The sequence below is a fragment of the Oncorhynchus mykiss genome, chromosome 18 (assembly GCF_057628025.1).
Source record: "Oncorhynchus mykiss isolate SJ-2025 chromosome 18, ASM5762802v1, whole genome shotgun sequence".
Classification (NCBI taxonomy): Eukaryota; Metazoa; Chordata; class Actinopteri; order Salmoniformes; family Salmonidae; genus Oncorhynchus; species Oncorhynchus mykiss.
In genome coordinates this window covers 35,594,022-35,617,893 of record NC_143039.1, presented here as the reverse complement: position 1 = coordinate 35,617,893, position 23,872 = coordinate 35,594,022, and the positions used below count along the sequence as shown (strand labels likewise).

Here is a 23,872-nt window from a genome sequence, read left to right as displayed (position 1 = left end):
TGCAAACATTCCTCACTAGAACCTTGGCGTTCCAGCCTTTGCCCTTAGGTCTGATGTGGACGATTTCGGATTCAAACCCCACCAGTTACATAAGGCTTACAGACATGGAATCTGAGAATGGCATGAACTATGTAAAAATAACTTCATAGCTCAAACAATGAGTTGAAGGGGAAGAAGGATGCAGTGGGGAAGAAGGATGCAGTGGGGAAGAAGGATGCCGTGGGGAAGAAGGATGCCGTGGGGAAGAAGGATGCCGTGGGGAAGAAGGATGCCGTGGGGAAGAAGGATGCCGTGGGGAAGAAGAATACAGTGGGGAAGAAGGATGCCGTGGGGAAGAAGAATACAGTGGGGAAGAAGGATGCCGTGGGGAAGAAGGATGCCGTGGGGAAGAAGGATGCAGTGGGGAAGAAGGATGCCGTGGGGAAGAAGAATACAGTGGGGAAGAAGGATGCCGTGGGGAAGAAGAATACAGTGGGGAAGAAGGATGCCGTGGGGAAGAAGAATACAGTGGGGAAGAAGGATGCCGTGGGGAAGAAGGATACCGTGGGGAAGAAGGATGCAGTGGGGAAGAAGGATGCCGTGGGGAAGAAGGATGCCGTGGGGAAGAAGGATGCCGTGGGGAAGAAGGATGCCGTGGGGAAGAAGAATACAGTGGGGAAGAAGGATGCCGTGGGGAAGAAGGATGCCGTGGGGAAGAAGGATGCCGTGGGGAAGAAGGATGCAGTGGGGAAGGAGGATGCAGTGGGGAAGGAGGATGCAGTGGGGAAGGAGGATGCAGTGGGGAAGGAGGATGCAGTGGGGAAGGAGGATGCAGTGGGGAAGAAGGATGCCGTGGGGAAGAAGGATAGGTGCAACCAGAAGTCCAGTGATGATGATATAATTCATTGAGGTCATCACTATTTATTTAGTCACCAAAAATTTAAAACATTCAACCTTGAATAACTTTAATACGCAAATAAATATCAGATGTCTTTATCAAAAAGTATAAAGAGCATTGTTTATTTTGAACAAACATATTACAACTCTGACAGGAAGTGCGTCAGAAAATAGTGTAAATTCATGCAGTGTCTTTTCTTGTCCTTGATGCAAGATCTTCCTCCTAGGGATAGTGTAAACAAAATAGTGTAAACACAAAAGAAACATTACTTTGCAATTAAAAGTTAATGAACAATCAATTAATCCAAAGGAATGAGAGTACAGATGTTTCCCCTGCCATTGATACAGATCATTCATAAAGTGTCTTGGAGAAGGAGTGCCGATCTAGGATCAGTTTAACCTTTTAGATCATAATAAATTAACAGCGGGCGGGACCTGATCCTAAATCAGCACTCATACTCAGACACTATGAATACAGGCTATAGGCTTCATAGGCAGCACTTATTTAGTATGCTTACTTACTTTCTTGTGTTCTTATTTATTGTATGTTTTTGTTATACCTTGTTATTTTTAGTATTACATTTGTTGTTGATTACTGCATTGTTGGGTTAAGAGTTTGCAAAAAAAGCATTTCACTCTACTTGTGCACGTGACATTGAAACTTATCCTGAAACACATGATATAAAATGCTGATACAATATATACAATTACTACATACCCTGGTCCCAGATCTTTAGGTGCTGCAATAGCCAAATCCTATTGCTGTTGTCAATGCTAATGTTACAGCACAAACAGATCTAGGATCAGGCTTAATGATGCAGTCTTTCTATAGCTAAGTCATGTCAATGACTAAAGGAGTTGACACGTCTGCACAAACAGATCTGGGACCAGACTAGTATTATTCCCTCCTACCTGCAGCTGTCACTATGTTGACTTTTAACCCTACCTGTGCTGAGTATGCCAAAGGAGAGGACCTCCTTAGCAGAAGAGTTGCAGTTCCAGGCCTTTAGAACTGCAATGATCCTATTAGTGGCTGATATGGCTGTAGCCCTCTGGGACTTGGAGGCTACAGTGGCACGTTGGGAACTGACCAAATTCAGAAAGTCAGACTGTAGCCATTTCCTTTGAGAAAGAAAATATATTCAAAATGTGGGTGTACTATGTGTGCGTTAGAACTAGAGCACTGATGACAGGGAGGTATATTATCAAAACTTAGTGCAGTGGTATTTTTATGGTAGTTGAATATAGGTATGAAATAGCACAGGTGAAGACAGCTTGTCTGTCAACGTTGGACATACAATTTTTGCATCTGAGCTCCTAGAGTGTGCGGCTCTCCTTTTATTTATTTTTTAATGAAATAGCACAGGAACCGTAGCTTCGTCCCAGATCTGACGGTGCCGTCTTGCCAAATCCTAAGGACATTTTGTCATGACAACAACCATAGGAGTTGGCTATACAGCACAAACAGACTAGAGGAACAGTACAGACTCATTGATAAACAATTTGGCAATAACCTATTGGCAAACAGTTAAATTACCTGTCATATATAATCTCTAGGACTGGCTGAGAAAAATCTGATGGTCCCCAGCTGGCCCCTTTGTATTGGAAAACCTTCGCCCTCTGTAGGTCAACATGGGAACTGCCGCTGATGTTGCCCCAACCGATGACATCTGTCACATCTGACAGAAATGATAAAGAAGAATCGCATGAATGTTTGAGTTTTTTTTCTCCCAATTTAAGGTGAATATGTTTATCCATTTTATAGATACAAATGTAATGGTAATGAAAAAATGAAGGAAAAAAAGTTCATTTGAGGAAGGTTTCACTTGGAATGACTGGGATATGTTGTTGTCGTCTACTTTAGTTGAATGCACTGACTAAGTATGAGAGCAAAATGTATGTAAATGTACAATTTTGATTTGTTACCTGCAGTCTTCACAGACAGCTTCTGTGCAATGTGGGCCCCGCCTCGTACTCCAGTTGACTTGCCATGCCCACAAAGCGTCCGCTGTCAACCGAGGGAGCATTCTCTAGCAAAAGGGAGCACTTCAGGTTAACCGAGGAGTTCCCAGCCACAATCACCGCCACGTTCATGTGCGCCCTTTCGTCGTTGAGGTGCCCATACGGTTGGTAACACTCCGACACCTTTCTCACCTTAAAAATAATATGTTCATTTAGCAGACACTTTTATCCAAAGCAACTTAAAGAACTGTCAACACTGAAAGAACTGGACATATGTTCAGCGTATGTGGAGTGGATGATACAAGAATCCAACCCACAACCCTGGTGTTGCTTTCACCGTGCTCTAACTAACCCACGAGCCATTCAAACTACATACCTTGCTTTCTTCCTCGTCCTCCACCCTCTCTGTCCTCAGGCAGTGGTCCTCCTAACCTAGTGGTTAGGCTACCCTGATAGTCAGGGTAGCCTAGTATCAGGGTAGCCTAGTGGTTAGAGCGTTGGACTAGTAACCGAAAGGTTGCGAGTTAAAATCCCCGAGCTGACAAGGTACAAATCTGTCGTTCTGCCCCTGAACAGGCAGTTAACCCACTGTTCCTAGGCCGTCATTGAAAATAAGAATTTGTTCTTAACTGACTTGCCTAGTTAAATAAAGGTAAAAATAAATGTTTAAAAAATCCAGGAGGATGATGAAGTGTGCTTGTTGGAAGGCCTGGTGCAGCTCTGTGTAGACAGTGACTTTATGTAGCTGTGGGAGGGCCAGGTCCTCTGCCTATGACTTCTGTACAAGACAAACATATTTGAGCCAAACATTTTCAAATATTTTCAATGGCAATGGAAATGTCACTTTACTTCCTGAATTGACTCAATTGAAATGGAATTGATCCCAGCCCTGCCTCACATTGAGACGCAGCTAGCTTCCCAACGTACCTGCTGATCCGTATGTGCAGTGGCTTGATGAGGCTCTGATGGTACACCTCCTCCTTCATGCACAGCTCCTGTGTCAACAGGTTCTCTGTTGCAATCTTCATCACCAGTTGAACCTGTCGCCGGCTGGAGCGAGGGAACCTGACAGACCAGCTGAGGCAGGGGAGCCTGGCAATCCGACTGAAGCATGAGAGCCTGACGAGCCGGCGGAGGCAGGGGAGCCTGTAACGGCTCCCGGACCCGACGTCATTCCCACCTAAAAAATCAATTATAAAAAAATGAATAAACACTCCCTGATGTTTCACTTAGGTGAGGCGTCATTCTATAACGATGTGCTCTGAAAGTCTGGAAGCAAGTTCAGGGAGTGAGTGTTTTAATAAAATAAACAGAACATAATACAAAACAAGAAACACAAACAGCACACAGTGATGGAGTCCAGGTAAGTCTGATGGCGCGATGGTGACAGGTGTGCGCAATACCAAGCAGCCTGGTGACCTAGAGGCCAGAGAGGGAGCACATGTGACAGTGGGGTTGAATGTTCGATGATTAACGACTCATGGTGTAATTGTAACAACATACAAGAGCTCAAGTCCTTTTGTTCACCTGACCTAGAATTGCTCACAATCAAATGCCAATCGTATTATCTCCGAAGAGAACTCTCCTCAGTTATCGTTATAGCTGTGTTTATCCCCCCGCAAGCTGATACCAAGACGGCCATCAAGGAACTTCACTGGACTTTATGCACACTGGAAACCATATCTTGAGGCTGCATTTATTGTAGCTGGGGATTTTAACAAAACTAATCCAAGAACAAGGATAGAACTACATTCTATCAGCATATCGATTGCAGTGCACGAGTGAGTAACACACTCGACCACTGCTACTCTAACTTCCGCAATGCATACAAGGCCCTCCCCCACCCTCCTTTGGCAAATCTAACCATCTTGTTGCTCCCCTTCTATAGGCAGAAACCAAAACAGGAAACGCCCGTGCTTAGGTCTATCCAAATCTGGTCTGAACAATTGGATTCCATGCTTCAATATTGCTTTGATCACGTGGACTGGGATATGTTCCCGGGTAGCCTCAGACAATAACATTGACGTATACGCTGATTCGGTGAGCGAGTTTATAAGGAAGTGTATAGGAGATGTTGTACCCACTGTGACTATTAAAACCTTTCCTAACCAGAAACCGTGGATTGATGACAGCATTCGTGCAAACTGAAAGCACGTACTACCGCATTTAATCATTGCAAGGAGACTGGAAACATGGCTGAATACAAACAGTGTTGTTATTCCCTCCGTAAGGCAATCAAAAAAGCAAAGCGTCAGTATAGAGACAAAGTGGAGTCACAATTCAACGGCTCAAACACAAGACATGTGGCAGGGTCTGCAGACAATTACGGATTACAAAAAGAAAACCAGCCCCGTCACGGCCATCGACATCTTCCTCCTAGACAAATTAAACAACTTTGTTACGCACTTTGAGGACAATACAGTGCCACCAACATGGCCCGCTACCAAAGACTGTGGGCTCTCCTTCTCCGTGGCCAACTTGAGTAAAACATTTAAACGTGTTAACTCTCGCAGGGCTGCCGGCCCAGGGGGCATCCCTAGCCACATCCTCAGAGCATGCGCAGACCAGCTGGCTGGTGTGTTTACGGACATATTCAATCAATACTTATCCCAGGCTGCTGTTCCCACATGCTTTAAGAGGGCCACCATTGTTCCAGTTCCCAAGAAAGCTAAGGTAACTGAGCTAAATGACTTTGAGAGACTAGTCAATGATCATATCATCTCCACCCTACCTGACACCCTAGACCCACTCCAATTTGCTTACCGCCCCAATAGTGGCGGTAAGCCTCAGGAGGCTGAAGAAATTTGGATTGTCACCAAAAACACTCACAAACTTTTACAGATACACAATCGAGAGCTTCCTGTCGGGCTGTATCACCGCCTGGTACGGCATCTTCTCCGCCCACAACCGCAAGGCTCTCCAGAGGGTAGTGAGGTCTGCACAACGCATCACCGGGGGCAAACTACCTGCTCTCCAGGACACCTACACCACCCGATGTCACAGGAAGGCCAAAAAGATCATCAAGGACAACAACCACCCGAGCCACTGCCTGTTCACCCCACTATCATCCAGAAGGCGAGATCACTACAGGTGCATCAAAGTTGGAACCAAGAGACTGAAAAACAGCTTCTATCTCAAGGCCATCAAGCAGTTAATTACTGTTAAATAGCCACCACTTACACATTAGAGGCTGCTGCCCTATATACATAGACATGGAATCACTGGCCGCTTTAATAATATTTACACATATGTACAGTGGGGAGAACAAGTATTTGATACACTGCCGATTTTGCAGGTTTTCCTACTCACAAAGCATGTAGAGGTCTGTCATTTTTTATCATAGGTACACTTCAACTGTGAGAGACGGAATCTAAAACAAAAATCCAGAAAATCACCTTGTATGATTTTTAAGTAATTCATTTGCATTTTATTGCATGATATAAGTATTTGGTACATCAGAAAAGCAGAACTTAATATTTGGTACAGAAACCTTTGTTTGCAATTACAGAGATCATACGTTTCCTGTAGTTCTTGACCAGGTTTGCACACACTGCAGCAGGGATTTTGGCCCACTCCTCCATACAGACCTTCTCCAGATCCTTCAGGTTTCGGGGCTGTTCCTGGGCAATACAAACTTTCAGCTCCCTCCAAAGATTTTCTATTGGGTTCAGGTCTGGAGACTGGCTAGGCCACTCCAGGACCTTGAGATGCTTCTTACGGAGCCACTCCTTAGTTGCCCTTGCTGTGTGTTCATCTTCAATGCTCTTACTGAGGGAAGGAGGTTGTTGGCCAAGATCTTGCGATACATGGCCCCATCCATCCTTCCCTCAATAGGGTGCAGCCGTCCTGTCCCCTTTGCAGAAAAGCATCCCCAAAGAATGATTTTTCCACTTCCATGCTTCACGGTTGGGATGGTGTTCTTGGGGTTGTACTCATCCTTCTTCCTCCAAACACGGCGAGTGGAGTTTAGACCAAAAAAATATATTTTTGTCTCATCAGACCACATGACCTTCTCCCATTCCTCCTCTGGATCATCCAGATGGTCATTGGCAAACTTCAGACGGGCCTGGACATGCTCTGGCTTGAGCAGGGGGACCTTGCGTGCACTGCAGGATTTTAATCCATGACGGCATTGTGTGTTACTAATGGTTTTCTTTGAGACTGTGGTCCCAGCTCTCTTCAGGTCACTGACCAGGTCCTGCCATGTAGTTCTGGGCTGATCCCTCACCTTCCTCATGATCATTGATGCCCCACGAGGTGAGATCTTGCATGGAGCCCCAGACCGAGGGTGATTGACCATCATCTTGAACTTCTTCCATTTTCTAATAATTGCGCCAACAGTTGTTGCCTTCTCACCAAGCTGCTTGCCTATTGTCCTGTAGCCCATCCCAGCCTTGTGCAGGTCTACAATTTTATCCCTGATGTCCTTACACAGCTCCCTGGTCTTGGCCATTGTTGAGAGGTTGGAGTCTGTTTGATTGAGTGTGTGGACAGGTGTCTTTTATACAGGTAACGAGTTCAAACAGGTGCAGTTAATACAGGTAATGAGTGGAGAACAGGAGGGTTTCTTAAAGAAAAATGAACAGGTCTGTGAGAGCCGTAATTCTTACTGGTTGGTAGGTGATCAAATACTTATATCATGCAATAAAATGCAAATGAATTACTTAAAAATCATACAATGTGATTTTCTGAATTTTTGTTTTAGATTCCGTTCTCCCCGTTCTCCCCACTGTATATACTGTATTCTATCCTATTCTACTGTATCTTAGTCTTTGCCATTCTGACATTACTCACCCAAATATTTATATATTCTTAATTCCATTCCTTTACTTTAGATTTGTGTATATTGTTGTGAAATTGTTAGATATTACGGTTAGATATTACTGCACTGTTAGAGCTAGAAACAAATCTGCTAAATAACATCTGCTAAACACGTGTATGTGACAAATAAAATTTGATTTGATCTGATTTTCAGTTTTGATTTTTAATACATTTGCAAAAATGTCTAAAAACGTGTTTTTGCTTTGTCATTACAGGGTATTGTACTGTATGTAGATTGATGGGGGGGGAGGGGGGGCGACAATTTAATCCATTTTAGAATAAGGCTGTAATGTAACAAAATTTGGAAAAAGTCAAGGGGTCTGAATACTTCACGAATGCACTGTAGTATACAGTATATGTAGTATATAATATTACAATTGTGCACTATAAAGAGAAAAGGGTGCAGTTTGGTATGTAGCTACTGTTTCATTGCGACATGAAACCTGTACACCTCATAGCCTGTACAGCCCTCTCGCTGTAATTGATTATGGTGACTTGTTGTATATGCATGCAACCTCCTCCGTCTTACAGAGACTGGACTGTTTATCATGCATCCTTGCGCTTTATTACAAATGCCAAGTCACTCACCCACCATTGCACATTGTACAAAATGTTAGATTGGACCTCACTTTATATGCGCAGAAAGATACATTTGCATGTGTTCATCTACAAAGCCCTAAACTCCCTCTTTACCTCTGTAGTCTGGTCTCCTTCTCCACCAGCAGTTACCATACCCGGTCTGCTAGGTGGTTGCTACTTAAAGTCCCCAGGACATTCACAGTATTAGGCAAGATTGCATTCTCTTGTTGTGCACCAGACGCATTGAATAGTCTACAATCCATGTTTCATCTAGATATGTTAGTGCCACTGAATTAATTTAAAATATTGATGGGAGACTCTGTTACAGAGGAGTGTAAATGCTTTTATTTAGGCTGGATCATGTTGTATGTTTTAATTATGTAATGTATTGATTGTTGCTGCCTTCTTGGCCAGGTCTCCCTTCAGAAAGAGTCTGGGTCTCAATGGGCTTTTCCTGGTTAAATAAAGGTAAAAAGAAAAATGTAATAGTCTGTTGGTTTAATGCGTTTGCCCTATCTACATAGAAACTACAAGGTGTGCAACATCAGGGTGCAGTCCCTCTTACGCATACTCTAGTGCACAATGGCACAAAACACAAGCCTCCAAGGAAACAGTAGACAGGAAGTGATGCTAGGTGTGTTTTTTTTTTTTTTTTGTCATTACAGCAGTTTTTTTTGTATTTTAACGTTTCCTCGTGGCTGAGTTACTTAAGTTAACCCTTAAAGGACGAGTTGTAAGTTGTTCTATAAAAATCTGGTTAAACAATGGTTACAACTAAAATATTTGTAATCTGGTGCATGCTGGTGGCAGGGAAGTCAGGCGCAGGAGAATGAACTTGGTAAAAACGGAGCTGTTTAACAAAAATCAAAACCTCCGAAAACCAAAGTAAACAAAATAACAAATAGAGGGTGCAAAAACCATCGCACACCAGAATAACAATAAACACCTACATACAACAAACAATCTCAGACAAGGACAAACAGAAGGTTAAATACACAACATGTAATTGATGGGATTGGAACCAGGTGTGTAGGAAGACAAGAGAAAACCAATGGAAAATGAAAAATGGATCAATGATGGCTAGAAGGTCGGTGACCTCGACCACCGAACACCACCCTAACAAGGAGAGGGACCGTCTTCGGCGGAAGTCGTGACAATATTGCAATACACTGAAACAGTTGAGAGAGGCCTGTAACTGCGGAATGCTCGATTTGAACCACCAGAACCACCAGCAGGGTAGCCTAGTGGTTAGAGCGTTGGACTAGTAACCTGAAGGTTGCAAGTTCAAATCCCCGAGCTGACGAGGTACAAATCTGTCGTTCTGCCCCTGAACAGGCAGTTAAACCCACTGCTCCTAGGCCGTCATTGAAAATAAGAATTTGTTCTTAACTGACTTGCCTAGTTAAATAAAGGTATACATTTAAAAAAAAAAACTTAAGTACAGTAACAAATAATTAGTCCATTAAAAGGACAAGCAGGGATTTAATAATTCAGTATGCCGGTTTCAATGTAAGATAGTCCCTTATTTTGATGCATATACTGTACATGACAATCAGTGGCTCTCAGAGAGAGTGTGTGAAAATGTGGTTCAGTCCCCTCATATTCGGGAACCACTGTTTCCTGTGAGACCCATTCACCACAGAGCTAGGGTCTTCCTACACACCCACTACAAATCAAAGAGGATATCCCTGTGACTGTACGCATAACCAAATTGTGTGTGTTGGCGTGTGTTCGTTCTCTACAGTATGCATGGGGATATTTTCTTATATAGTATGCTGCCCACAACTTCAAGAGTCCATTCTCAATAGTTTCCCAGAAGATCATATTACATCAGACTATAATTATTTGATTAACATTTCTAAGACAACTCTCTTTATTTACACACAATCAGATGAACAATTAGATGTACACCACATAATTTGAAGAGCTAGCTTTTGTATTTACATAAAGAGCTTTGTCTGTTTCTCCAGTCAGCCCTCAAGGGCCAATAAAGGCTCGACTCTCGTGTTGCTTTTGTCTGAGGATGACTGATCAGTATCGTCCCATTCGGATTGGATGCCGGACCCCCTGCTTCTTCCTGGGCCCCCAGAGTGGAGCTTTGGGTTTGATGTTCATGTAGTCGCTCTGGGAACACTTCACTCTCCTCAGTCTGAGCTGAGGATCAAATTCACAGAAAGAGGTGGAGAGTGAGTAGGGTGAGCTCTGTATATGTATGCTGTGGTAGTTGCATAAATCTGTCTCCATGTATCACTTGTGTTTTCAATACATACAGTACCAGTCAAAAGTTTGGACACACCTACTCATTCAAGGGTTTGTCTTTATTTTCTACATTGTAGAATAATAGTGAAGATAGTGAATAGTGAAGACATCAAAACTATGAAATAACACATATGGAATCATGTAGTAACCAAAAAAGTGTTAAATAAATCTAAATATATTTTATATTGGAGATTCTTCAAAGTAGCTACCCTTTGCCATGATGACAGCGTTGCACACTCTTGGCATTCTCTCAACCAGCTTCATGCGGAAGTCACCTGGAATGCATTTCAATTAACAGGTGTGCCTTGTTAAAAGTTAATATGTGAAATGTCTTTCCTTCTTAATGCGTTTGAGCCAATCAGTTGTGTTGTGACAAGGTAGGGGTGGTATACAAAAGATAGCCCTATTTGGTAAAAGACCAAGTCCATATTATGGCAAGAACAGCTCAAATAAGCAAAGAGAAATTACAGTCCATCATTACTTTAAGACATGAAGCTCAGTAAATTCAGAAGATGTCAAGAACTTTGAAAGTTTCTTCAAGTGCAGTTGCAAAAACCATCAAGCGCTATGATGAAACTGGCTCTCATGAGGACTGCCAAAGGAAAGGAAGACCAAGAGTTACCTCTGCTGCAGAGGATAAGTTCATTAGAGTTAACTGCACCTCAGATTGCAGTCCAAATTAATGCTTCACAGAGTTCAAGTAATAGACACATCTCAACATCATCTGTTCAGAGGAGACTGCGCGTATCAGGCCTTCATGGTCGAATTGCTGCAAAGAAACCACTACTAAAGGACACCAATAAGAAGAAGAGATTTGCTCGGGCCAAGAAACATGAGGACATTAGACCGGTGGAAATCTGTCCTTTGGTCTGAGGAGTCCAAATTTGAGAATTTTGGTTCCAACCGCCGTGTCTGTGAAACGTAGAGTAAGTGAACGGATGATTCCAGCATGTGTGGTTCCCACCGTGAAGCATGGAGGAGGAGGTGTGATGGTATGGGGGTGCTTTTCTGGTGACACTGTCAGTGATTTATTTAGAATTCAAGGCACACTTAACCAGCATGGCTACTACAGCATTCAGCAGCGATACGCCATTCCATCTGGTTTGCACTTTGTGGGAAAATTCACAGGACAATGACCCAAAACACTCCTCTGGGCGATGTAAAGGCTATTTGACCAAGAATTAGAGTGATGGAGTCCTGCATCAGATGACCTGGCCTCCACAATCACCTGACCTCATCCCAATTGAGATGGTTTGGGATGAGTTGGACCGCAGAGTGAAGGAAAAGCAGCCAGCAAGTGCTCAGCACATGTGGGAACTCCTTCAAGACAGTTGGAAAAGCATTCCAGGTGAAGCTGGCTGAGAGAATTCCAAGACTATGCAAACCTGTCATCAAGGCAAAGGGTGGCTACTTTGAAGAATCTCAAATATAAAATATATTTAGATTTTTTTTTAAACTTTTTTTGGTTACTACATGATTCCATATGTGTTATTTCATAGTTTTGATGTTTTCACAATTAATCTACAATGCAGAAAATAGTAACAAAAATGAGTAGGTGTGATGACTTTTGACTGGTCCTGTATTCTATATTACATTCTTGGACTAAATAGTTCATTATGCATTGAATGTATGCCAAGGCTTGAGAGATTACTTATATATTTTTTTATCTCAGGAGGCAGCACCTCATGGATGTAAGACAAGTTACCATCTCTCTGAGTAAAGGAAGCGAGATGCCACTTACCCAGATGACAAAGGCGATGACAGTGACAGCCAGGCCATAGATGATGGTGATCCAGAACCCCAGCACCCATGCCCAAACAGGGACACCATCCACTCTAGAGCCTACACATCCCACAGGCTTTCCTGCCTGGCACTGGTATGCTGACCAACCAATCAGAGAGAGAGAGATGTAAGTTTTAAACTTCAAGGGGTAGTTTTACAGATCCAGATGAAGTATACTCCTGGGGTACTTGAGTTTTTACACTGAAAGTGCTTTTTAAGTCAAATAAATAAGATGATCTAGGTCCAGGAAACTGGCCCGTTTGGCCTTTAAGCACAAGTACATCATTAGAATATACACTAAATGCATAAAACATTAGGAACACCTTCCTAATATTGAGATGCATCCCCTTTTGCACTCAGAACAGCCTAAATTCGTCGGAGCATGGACTCTACATTGTGTCGAAAGCGTTCCATAGGGATATTGGCCCATGTTGACTCCAACGCTTCCCACAGTTGTGTCAAGTTAATTGAATGACCTTTGGGTGGTGGAACATTCTTGATACACACGGAAAACTGTTGAGCATGAAAAACGCAGCAGCGTTGCAGTTCTTGACACACTCAAACCGATGTGTCTGGCACCCACTACCATATTCTGTCTAAATGCACTTAAATCTTTGTCTTGCCCATTCACCCTCTGATTGGCAAATATACACAATCCATATCTCAATTGTCTCAAGGCTTAAAAATCCTTCTTTAACTGGTCTCCTCCCCTTTATCTACACTGATTGATGTGGATTTAACAGGTGACATCATTAAGGGACCATAGCTTTCACCTGGATTTACCTGATCGGTCTTTGTCATGGAAAGAGCAGGTGTTCCTAATGTTTTGTACACTCAGTGTATATTCCTTCAAATCAAGATATAGCATTTTGAACTACTGTGCGTGCATGCATGCCTGCGCGCATGCATGTGAATTTGTGTGTGCTTGCAATAGATTAGTTCATTTTGAAGTAAACATACCTTCAACCAGGACCACAGTCTGAGTCTCGTCTTGTACTTTCTCAATGGGAGGTGGGTACATGGGTTGCCCCTCACAGGTATAGACCCCAGCGCGCTCCGTGGTCATTCCAGAGAGGACAAAACTGACCGTATGGTCCTGTTCGTTCACCCTCAGCCCCAGACCCTCCCCAACAGGACTCACGGTCTCTGTGGAGTTGTGGTTGTGAGCACTGTCGTGAGTGTGGTTGCCAACCTCGACCAAGCCCAAGTAAAGGTGGAATCTCATTTCCTCCTGGTCCTTGCCTGTCAGGTTGGGGCAGCTGACCGACGCAGTGCCGTTGACAGACACACGGACCACATGGAACGTTCTGAGCTTGTCTGGTGAGGGAAGGTCAAAAGTCAAACAGAGGCCGTCAGTTGTGTGCGTTATATCAGGGGGAAGTAGACAAGGGCTCTGTTTAAATACTTCCCTCCGTCTTTCCTTGAAGAAATCACTGATCTGACACAGCAAGATTTGGTGAGTGCAATGGGGTGTAAACTTCTGAGGACTTTTGGAACTCACAAGTATAGTAAAACGCGCACGCACGCACGCGTGCACACACGCACGCGCGCATGCACGCACGCACGCACGCACACACACACACACACACACACACACACACACACACACACACACAGGAAATGGCTTCTGAGGCTTACCTAGTCTTTTTATACTCTCATGTTTGGATTATTCACATGCATAATTTCACAGTATTTTAACCCACACATTGAACATTCTCCAAAACAACTGTTGTGGCCTGAGATTTCAAAAAGTGGTGGAGCGAGGCAGTCCCGTAACTGTGTGGAATAGAAAATGTGAGTCATTTAGTTGAATCCTTGTCACCCCCACCCCTGCCGTTTCATTTCTGCAAGTCCTATCAAAAAGAGGAAACAGCCAATTCAATGCATTACATACACCTGCTTATTCTATTCATAATATAGCTGCAGTACAGATGTAAAAGCATATCCACATCTGTAATAGGGGTTTAACTACTGTAGTTTGAGTAAAGCGTTGGAGGAATTCAAACCACTGCAACTAGCATCCACATCTAATAAAACCATGCAACTCTGAAAGCATTGCAATCTTGAATGATCTGCAACTCTTTGATTGGTCCACCTTTTGCTTTTGTTCCAGTTATCAGAATGTTCTGGTAGTGCTATGGATCCTGCCTGATGTGACATTTGTTGATACTGAGAATATAGATTAACGTAAATGACAAAGTCCAATGGTGAAACATTCAGATAGAAATGTAACAATTAGAGCTGAAACGATTCCCTATTCTGCCTGACAGACATTCATATCTATTCTACATAATACATTTGTAAATGAACATTTTATAACGTTCCTGAACTGGCCCAGAGCTTTTTATTTATTAATTTTGGCCCATATCGATCCCCCCCAGGTTTTTATTTTGATGTTACATGTACATACATTACATCTGGGTGGATAGTACTTAGTATACATAATACATCATGTTTTCAGTCATAACTACTATAGAATGTGAGCTTTTAAGCAGGCCCAGGTCTTACCTTTACAGTTGTGGGAGCTTATCATGTTGGCAGCACTGGAGAGGCAGAGGGAGAGGAGGATTGTGGGTATCCAGTAAACGTTCATCTTGAAAGTCCTCAGTTTTGTGGTGAAATTGAAGCTCCCCTAGTGTCCCTTTACAGTTCACAACAATCAGGGTAAATGAGACGATACACTGTATGCCAACCAGACCGAGACAGTGACTGCTCTGCTCTACCTAGACATCACTCAACACATCCTTCCCTGTCACTTCACTGTGACCAACAATCTGGCCCTCGTTGACTGTAAGCAACGCTCTCTCTGCTGCACATCTAACAGGGCGACTGACTGCACAGACTCTTAAGGAAAAAACATCCGCACTCTGTGGCAGTGCACTCTGAACTTCACAAGAGTATCCGCCCTCTAACGGTGTGTGACCTTTGATGCCCTTTGAATTTGATACTTCTCTGTGTGTTAGGGCTTGGAACCTCGTATCGCATTAGTCATGTTTGATTTCGCCCTTCTTATCTCAGAACTGTTATGTAGATTCACTTTATATCATCTTTCACTGCTTCTGGTAGAACTCGCAGAAACCCACCTGGGCTACGGCACCAATGTGAGTGACCGGGGTTCGAACCTGGGTCTTGCCCACAAGACTGTGTTAGCCTGCTGAGCTAGAGCTAATGCAAGCTCTCAGGTCTCAGGCAGAGTTACTCATCACGCGGTTGTTACATAGGCCTACCTAGCACCTGTCAGTGACAACCATCGCACAACGTGGGGTTTGTCTGTGGTTATGTGACTGTCTCCTGCAACAGACAGTCAGTCAGTCAGTTAGTCAGATAAACTAACATAATGTTGCACTTATATTATCACAGACGTGCAATGCGCCAAATCCTATAACCATACACCACGTTGTGCCGAATGTATAGGCCAAACTTTCCAGTGAGCGTCATTATCCAGAGTCACTTCACATCATACAAATAGATGGAATGAATGAAGGTATCTATTTGTATGATGTGAAGTGACTCTGGATAATGACGCTCACTGGAAAGTTTACTCAAAAATACCACTCCTACTATAGGCAAACACACACAAGTCAAATCAAATTTGATTTGTCACATGCGCCGTATACAACAGGTGTAGACTTTACCCACACACACACCTACTGTAGTTCACCCTATTTCCTCTCTACATTTACGTCTTCATAAAATAATAATAAAATATGTGCCATTTAGCAGACACTTTTATCAGTTATGCATACATACAAAGCATCATGCTCTACCGACTGGGCCACACAGGATATTATTCATTACTACATTTGTTGGTAAATGATCATCAACTCAGACTAAAGAGAGTGGAGTCTTCCCAGAGTGACTACATAAACACCAAACCCAGAATTTCCCCCAGAACAATCATACACTCACACGTGACTGTCAGTCATGTCAAGGCTGAAGCGACGCAGATGATCCTTTCATGATCATCCTAACGGCCCTGCTACACTATAGCCATCCGCCGTCCCGCATTGAGAGCAATATTAATGGCGTTTTTTTGTTGTTGTAGGCACTAACTCAGCCATGGTTCGTTGGACAGAGCCTATGGGAAAATGTATGGAGTTTTTGGGTAATTGCCAAAAAATAAGGTCTGTGGTCAACACAGGCTTAGGAGATCATATACGTTTTGTTCTATGAGATAATCTTGGTCATTTTGAAGCATTTATGTCATTTAAAAAAAGCCCATACAGCACATAAAAGGCTTTATAATTCATAAGGTTCACGATAGCTGAATCATATCTCAAAGAATAAAACGTCTGAGATCTCCTAAGCTTGTGTTAACCTCAGACTTTTTTTGCGGAATGCGTTCCAAATGGCACCCTATTCCCTATAGCGCACTCCCTGGTCAAAAGTAGTGCACTAGAAAGAGAAAAGGTTTCCATTTTGGACATACTCACTACTACATTGTGAAATGAAACCTGTACAGCCCTCATAGTCTGCTGCAGTGTGTTTACCCTAACTACATAGAAACTGCAAGGTGTGCAACATCGAGGAGGAGTGCCTCTTATGCATACAAAAGTGCATAATGGCACAAAAAAACAACCTCCAAGGGAACCTTAAACAGGAAATGATGCAGTGTTTTTTTTTTTTTTTTTGTCATTGCAGAAGTTTTTTCCTATCGTTTTCTTATCGGCCGAGTTACACACGTTAACACAATGTGTTCCGTAGTGAAAATAGAGAGATGTACCTTACATTAAGGTCATGACCTAAAGCACAAGCAGGGATATGTAATTCAGTGTGTCAGTTTCAATGTAGGACAGTCCCTTATGTTGACCCATACATGAAAACCACAGTGGCTCTCAGAGAGAGAGAGCATGTGGTTTAGTCCCCTCGTATTTGGAAACCACTGTTTCATGTGAGACCCATTCACTAGGGTCTTCATCTAGCTACGCCACACGCGCACTACGTATCACTGAGGGTGTCCCTGCGTCTATACGCTTAACCTGTCTCTGTGTGTGTTTGTGTGTGCGCGTTGACTACCATATGCATGGGGATATGAGAGATGAACATTCATTTCGTATTATTTGTTGTTGTTGGGGGTATGCTGCCCACAACTTCAAGAGTCCATTCTCAATAGTTTCCCAGAAGATCATATTACATCAGACTATAATTATTTGATTCACATTTATAAGATAACTCAATCTTTATTTACACACAATCAGTTGTACAATTAGATGTATACCACGTGACTTAAAGAACAGGCTTACATAAAGAACTTGGTGTGTTTCAGCAGTCAGCTCTCAAAGGCAAATTAAGGCTCAATTCTCGTTTAGCTTTTGTATGAGAAGGATTGTGATCTGAGGATGACTGTGGTCAGTATCGTCCCATTCGGATTGGATGCTGGACCCCCTGCTTCTTCCTGGGCCCCCTGAGTGGAGCTCTGGGTTTGGTGCTCATGTGGTGGCTCTGGGAACACTCTGTCTGAACTGAGGATCAAACACACAGAAAGAGGTGGAGAGCGAGTAGGGTGAGCTGTGTATATGTATGCAGTGGTAGTTGTAGTTGCATAAAACTGTCTCCATGCATCACTTATGTTTTAAATACTAATTTCTAGGGTCAATTTTAGATTAATGTTATGCTTTTCAGCCATTCCTGAAACTGACACCAGAAACCGGCAGCACAAATGGCAGTAATGGCAATAATAGTGAAGACATCAAAACTATGAAATAACACATATAACTCATGTAATAACCAAAAAAGTGTTAAACAAAGTAACCACCCTTCGACTTGATGACAGCTTTGAACATTCTTAGCATTCTCTCAACCAGCTTCATGAGGAATGCTTTACCAACAGACTTGAAGGAGTTCTCACATATGCTGAGCACTTGTTGGCTGCTTTTCCTTCACTCTGAGGTCCAACTCATCCCAAGCCATCTCAATTGGGTTGGGGTCAGGTGATTGTGGAGGCCAGGTCATCTGATGCAGCACTCCATCACTCTCCTTCATGGTCAAATATCTCTTACAATAGCCCTTACACAGTGATGACGTTGAATGTGTTGCTGATCATAAGAGCATTTAGTATTTTTTTTTCAACCTAACTTTTTTTTTGGGGGGTGGGGGGGGGTTTCATGTTGAATTCACAACCGAATGTAAATCCCAACTACAAGGTAATATCACAACTGAAAACCTGACATCTCTAGCAAACAATGAAGCTACAGGCAGCAATCTCAAGGGGATTCAAAAGATTCAGATTGCTTTTCACTTTGATCATGTGCACACATGCACACACAGCTTTTTTTTTATTTTTATGTGAAATCTCTAGACTTTTTAGGGAGTAAAAATGTATTCCCCTTCAAAATCCAATTTACCCTAACTCCTTTAGCCTAAAATAGCATTTCAACAAATTCAGGACATTATCTGGTTTTCCTATGTTGTCAGGACATTATTGTGACTTGTGTAGGAAATGTAAAAAACACACACAAAGGAAATAGTTTCTGAGGCTGAATCCTGCAGTACACTATATTTTACCTAGCCCCAAATCTGGATTATTCATATTTCATGATTTGTAATTTCATAGTGTTTTAACCCACACATTGAACATGTTCAGAGAAAGAAAGAGATATCATCAAGTGGTGGAGAGATGCAGTCACAGAACTGTGTGGAATAGAAAATGTGAGTCACTTAGTTTCATCCCTGTCACCCCTGCCCATTCATTTCTGCAAGTCCTATCAAAATGAGGAAACAACCAATTCAATGCATTACATACACCTGCTTATTCTATTCATAATATAGCTGCAGTATAGATGTAAAAGCATATCCACATCTGTAATAGGGGTTTAACTACAGTAGTTTGAGTAATGCATTGGAGAGATCCAAACAACTTCAACTAGCATCCCCACCTGAAAAACCATGCAGCTTTGCAAGCATTACAATCTTGAATGATCTGCAACCCTTTGATTGGTCCACCTTTTGCTTTTGTTCCAGTTATCAGAATGTTCTGGTAGTTCTATGGATCCTGCCTGATGTGACATTTGTTGATACTGAGAATATAGATTTACCTAAATGACAAAGTCCAATGGTGAAACATTCAGATAGAAATGTAACAATTAGAGCTGAAACGATTCCTTATTCTACCTGACAGACATTTATATCTGTTCTACACAATACTCTGAACATTCTATAACACTGCACCCTCCTAAACAGACTCAGATCTTACCTTTACAGTTGTGGGAGCTTATCATGTTGGCAGCACTGGAGAGGCAGAGGGAGAGGAGGATTGTGGGTATCCAGTAAACGTTCATCTTGAAAGTTCTCGGTTTTGCTGTGAAACTGAAGCTCCCCTGATATCCCTTTACAGTGCACAACAATCAGCGTAAATGTGACAATACACGGTATGCCAAACAGAACGAGACATTGACTGCTCTGCTCTACCTAGACATCACTCAACACATGCTCGTCACACGATGACAGCGTACATCTCATAACATCCTTCCCTGTCACTTCACTGTGACCAACAATCTGTCCCTCGTCAACTGTAAACAACACTCTCTGCTGCACATCTAACAGGGTGACAGACTGCACAGACTTTTGAGGAAAAAAAACACACTCTGTGGCAGTGCACTCTGAACTTCATATGAAGTTTCTGCCCTCTACTGGTGTGTGACCTTTGATGGGCTTGGAACCTCGTATCACATTACTCATGTTTGATTTTCTCCTCTATATCATATTTCACTGCTTCTGGTAAAACTCGCAGAGACCCACCCGGGTTTCTCTGTTGCTATGTGACTGTCTCCTGCGACAGACAGTCAGGAAAATGCTGATATTATCCCAGAGACAGGGGTGTAATACATCTCGTTGTGGTCACAGTATAGGCCAACATTTCCTGGTTGTCATGCTTTTTCTGTGCAAGAACTTTCCAGTGAACGCATTATCCAGAGACACTTCATATCATACATATCATCATCGTCTTCATTAGAAATGTAGTGTGTTATAGGTTGTTTGGGGGAAGCGGAGAGATTTACTGGTCTCCTGCACACTACAGCTATAGACACACACACACACAGAGAGTCATGTATACATACATTTTTGGTATGGGTGGTCCCAGCGGGAATAGAACCCACAGTCCTGGGGTTGCAAGCATCAAGCTCTACCAACTGAGACTAAAGAGAGTGGAGTCTTCCCAGAGTACCTACATGAACACCAAACGCAGAGCTTCTCCCAGCACAAACGAACACACACACACACACACACACACACACACACACACACACACACACACACACACACACACACACACACACACACACACACACACACACACACACACACACACACACACACACACACACACACACACACACACACACACACACACACACACACACACACACACACACACACACTGGGACAAGAATTCGGCCCTGGCATTTTATCAACAAGAGCCAACTCACAACCCCCAGGCGGGTCACAAGCCATACACACACCCCACCCATCTCCACACACCCTACATAGTCACAGGCAGAGGTTCTGACAAATAATATTGGCAGTACAGTTCAGCATTTCTCAACCATATCTATTCTAGTGACTGGCGGGACATGTCCCTCCTCCTCTATTTTAACCAGCTCATGTTTAAAACAAATACAATGTGTAAAAACACCACTGGAGATACAACTAACTCATCACTATAACTGTGCCTCTGCTCTAGTCATTTTATTTGCCTCCCTCTTGTGCTGTCTATCTGTCTCAGCATCTTCTCTGCGGTCACACTGTGCTTCTTCTTGTCTGTCTGCTTAAGCCTTGTATGTTATAAAAGCGAAGCCACCGACATAGGCTATATTGCAAATTAGTGCCTGTCATATACTGAGTATACAAAAGATCACAAACACCTGCTCTTTCCCATGACATAGACTGACAAGGTGAAAGCTATGGTCCCTTATTACAGTTTTTTTTGATTGCTAAACGACAGTGGACACAACTGGAGTCACATGTGCAAAACTCTAACTACAGTCTGCACAGCAGCAGTTCATGTGGACCAAACTCTAGTTCGTTTTTCATTGCTTGAACACAGTTTTCAAAACTCTACACACTTATCCCATGACTTTAACCACAACCTGCACAACACTGTGGATTTACAGCACTTTGTTCAAATGCGAACACACTGCTGTCAAAACTGTGAACCACACATTCAAAACGGAATAGATTTCAGCCTTGTGCCTTTCAAACACTGCTGATTGCAATTTCAGCTGAAAGGCTAAGCAGGTGTCTTGTTTTAGACTTGTTAGTGAACACACACACATATACAGTATATATATATATATATATATATAGAGCTCAGAAAGACTCATTTTGGAAATGGAACAAGGAAGATGGGTTCGTGGAGGGAGAAAGGTGGCAGGGAGAGGGCGGATGTGTGGAGGAAGACAAAGAAGACAAAGAGCTGTTATTTCAGATTAAATAAGGGCTACACTTATAGACCATGTTGTGAACCATGGTCTCTCATTGAGAGAGGCAGGGTTGAGGGTGCAACCCAATCTGCAAAGATCCACAGTGGCATCTGTAATGCGAATTTTCCATCATGCAAACAGGTGAGAGTTACATCCTTACAGTAAATGAAAACATTACAGGAATCTATTTTGTATTGCAATTATAGAATATTTACACATATATATATTACAGTAAGTTTGACTGTAAAATATATTTTTACAACAGGACCCAAAGGCTGCCCCCAACAGGGGGAAGAGGAAAAATATTTTCAGATGCGCAGGAAAATGCTATTGTTGACATGGTTGTTGTCAACAATGCAATGCAATAAAACTCTATTCAAGATAGAGTGCTGGCTGATAATGATATATTTGAAAATGTTAATTCTGTCAGCACAACAACTATTGCTCGAGTCCTAAAGAAACACCAAGTTACAATGAAACAGTTATACACTGTACCGTTCGAGAGAAACAGTGAACGGGTAAAAGAGCAAAGATACCAATATGTCCAGGTAAGACGTCTGAGGTTACGTACACAGCTATACAAAATATTTACAGTAAAAAAAACACTAGCATTTCTACAGTAAAACTGTGCACTTACTGTTTTTCAGAGAGTAATGGAGGTGGAAGCACTGGAAAGACCACATTCATTTTGTATTTATCGATGAAGCTGGATTTAACTTTGCCAAAACACGGCGCAGAGGAAGGAATGTTATAGGGCCACTGTGGAGGTTCCAGCCCAAAGGGGGGGAAATATCACCATGTGTGCTGCAATGGCCAATGATGGTTTGCTTCTCAACACACCACTCATTGGCCCATACAACACAGAAAGGCTTATAGCTTTCCTAGAACAGCTCTATGCTCAGCTAGTGCCAGCAGATCAGGGGGAGCCAGTAAGAAACCCACAAGTTTTTGTCATAGTTTGCGATAACGTTGCTTTTCACCACTCTGCAGCTGTCACAGATTGGTTTGCAGCACATCACAGATTTATGGTTTTGTACCTACCTGCATATTCACCTTTCCTCAACCCAATAGAGGAGTTTTTCTCTGCCTGGAGGTGGAAAGTGTTTGGTCACCACCCACATGACCAAATGTCTCTTTTGGAAGCCATGCGTGCCGGATGTGAGGACACGAGTCCAGAGGACTGCCAGGGATGGATAAGGCACACCAGAAGGTTCTTCCCCAGGTGCATGGCAAGAGAAAACATTAGATGTGATGTTGAAGAAAACCTGTGGCCTGATGCTAGAGAGAGGCAGTATTAGCCCCTCAATTATTTGTTCTAATTACAGTATGTACTTTTAGTTTCTACCTTTTTTTTCTCATTACTGTAATTCCGTAAATTACTACAGACTATTGAAGCAAACTGCTAATTTTCATTTACCTTAAAGAATTGTTATGTTCTAAAAATGTTAATAAATCATGTGAAAGAATGTCACTCTTTTCTTTGAAGAAAATATTACTTTGTATGAAGTCTGAAATTGTTCAAACTGTAAAGATGAAAAGTTTGTATTTTCTGTATTGGTGTTTGATGCTAGTGTTTTTACTCTCAGTGTGTTCTGAGTGACAGTGTGTGTTATCTCAGTGAGGGTTGTGCATAGTGTTTGGCTGCACTGAGCGTGTTTTGAGCCATGTGTTAAGAGTTGTGTTGCTTGGAATGAGTTTTGCAGGTGATGTGAACTGTTTAGCTCAGGTGACTGTTGGTAATGCAGACTGTGGTTAGAGTTTTGCACATGTGACTCCAGTTGTGCCCACTGTCGTTTAGCAATCGAAAAAAACTGTAATGTCAGTTGTTAAATCCACTTCAATCAGTGTCGATGAAGGGGAGGAGACAGGTTAAAGGATTTTTAAGAATATTATGATATAGAAGCTAAAATCTAAATGCTTACATTAAAATGGTATGATTATTATCACACAAGTGATAAGAGTATGGAATGTGAGGGAAATGTTATACTTGTGCTTTTCTATTTACCAATTTATATGTTCTATGATTGTGCTTTTCTATATGCTGTCAATCATATCAAGGCTGAAGTGCTGCAGGCATAGATTTAGAATATAGAGGAGTCATTTTTTCCCATCACTAACACACCTGATTCAAGTATTCAACTAATCATGGTCTTCTCCCTTGACCAGGGTCAGAG

At 42.5% G+C, this 23,872-nt stretch overlaps 1 protein-coding gene and 1 long non-coding RNA gene across 2 annotated transcripts; both read right to left on the bottom strand.

Annotated features, from left to right (window-relative positions):
- Positions 1-9,692: 9,692 nt before the first annotated feature.
- On the bottom strand, positions 9,693-15,174 carry si:dkey-1h24.6 (T-cell-specific surface glycoprotein CD28). Its single transcript, XM_021571503.3, has 4 exons — positions 14,788-15,174; positions 13,240-13,596; positions 12,239-12,378; positions 9,693-10,392 (listed from the first exon to the last, which is right to left on the bottom strand). The coding sequence occupies exons 1-4, from the start codon at positions 14,870-14,872 to the stop codon at positions 10,270-10,272; spliced, it is 705 nt and encodes a 234-aa protein (XP_021427178.1). The 5' UTR covers positions 14,873-15,174; the 3' UTR covers positions 9,693-10,269.
- A 2,265-nt stretch (positions 15,175-17,439) lies between these two features.
- Positions 17,440-19,827, bottom strand: LOC149975486 (uncharacterized). Its single transcript, XR_016488415.1, has 2 exons — positions 19,472-19,827; positions 17,440-17,741 (listed from the first exon to the last, which is right to left on the bottom strand). It is a non-coding gene; the product is annotated as an uncharacterized LOC149975486 (long non-coding RNA).
- Positions 19,828-23,872: the final 4,045 nt, after the last annotated feature.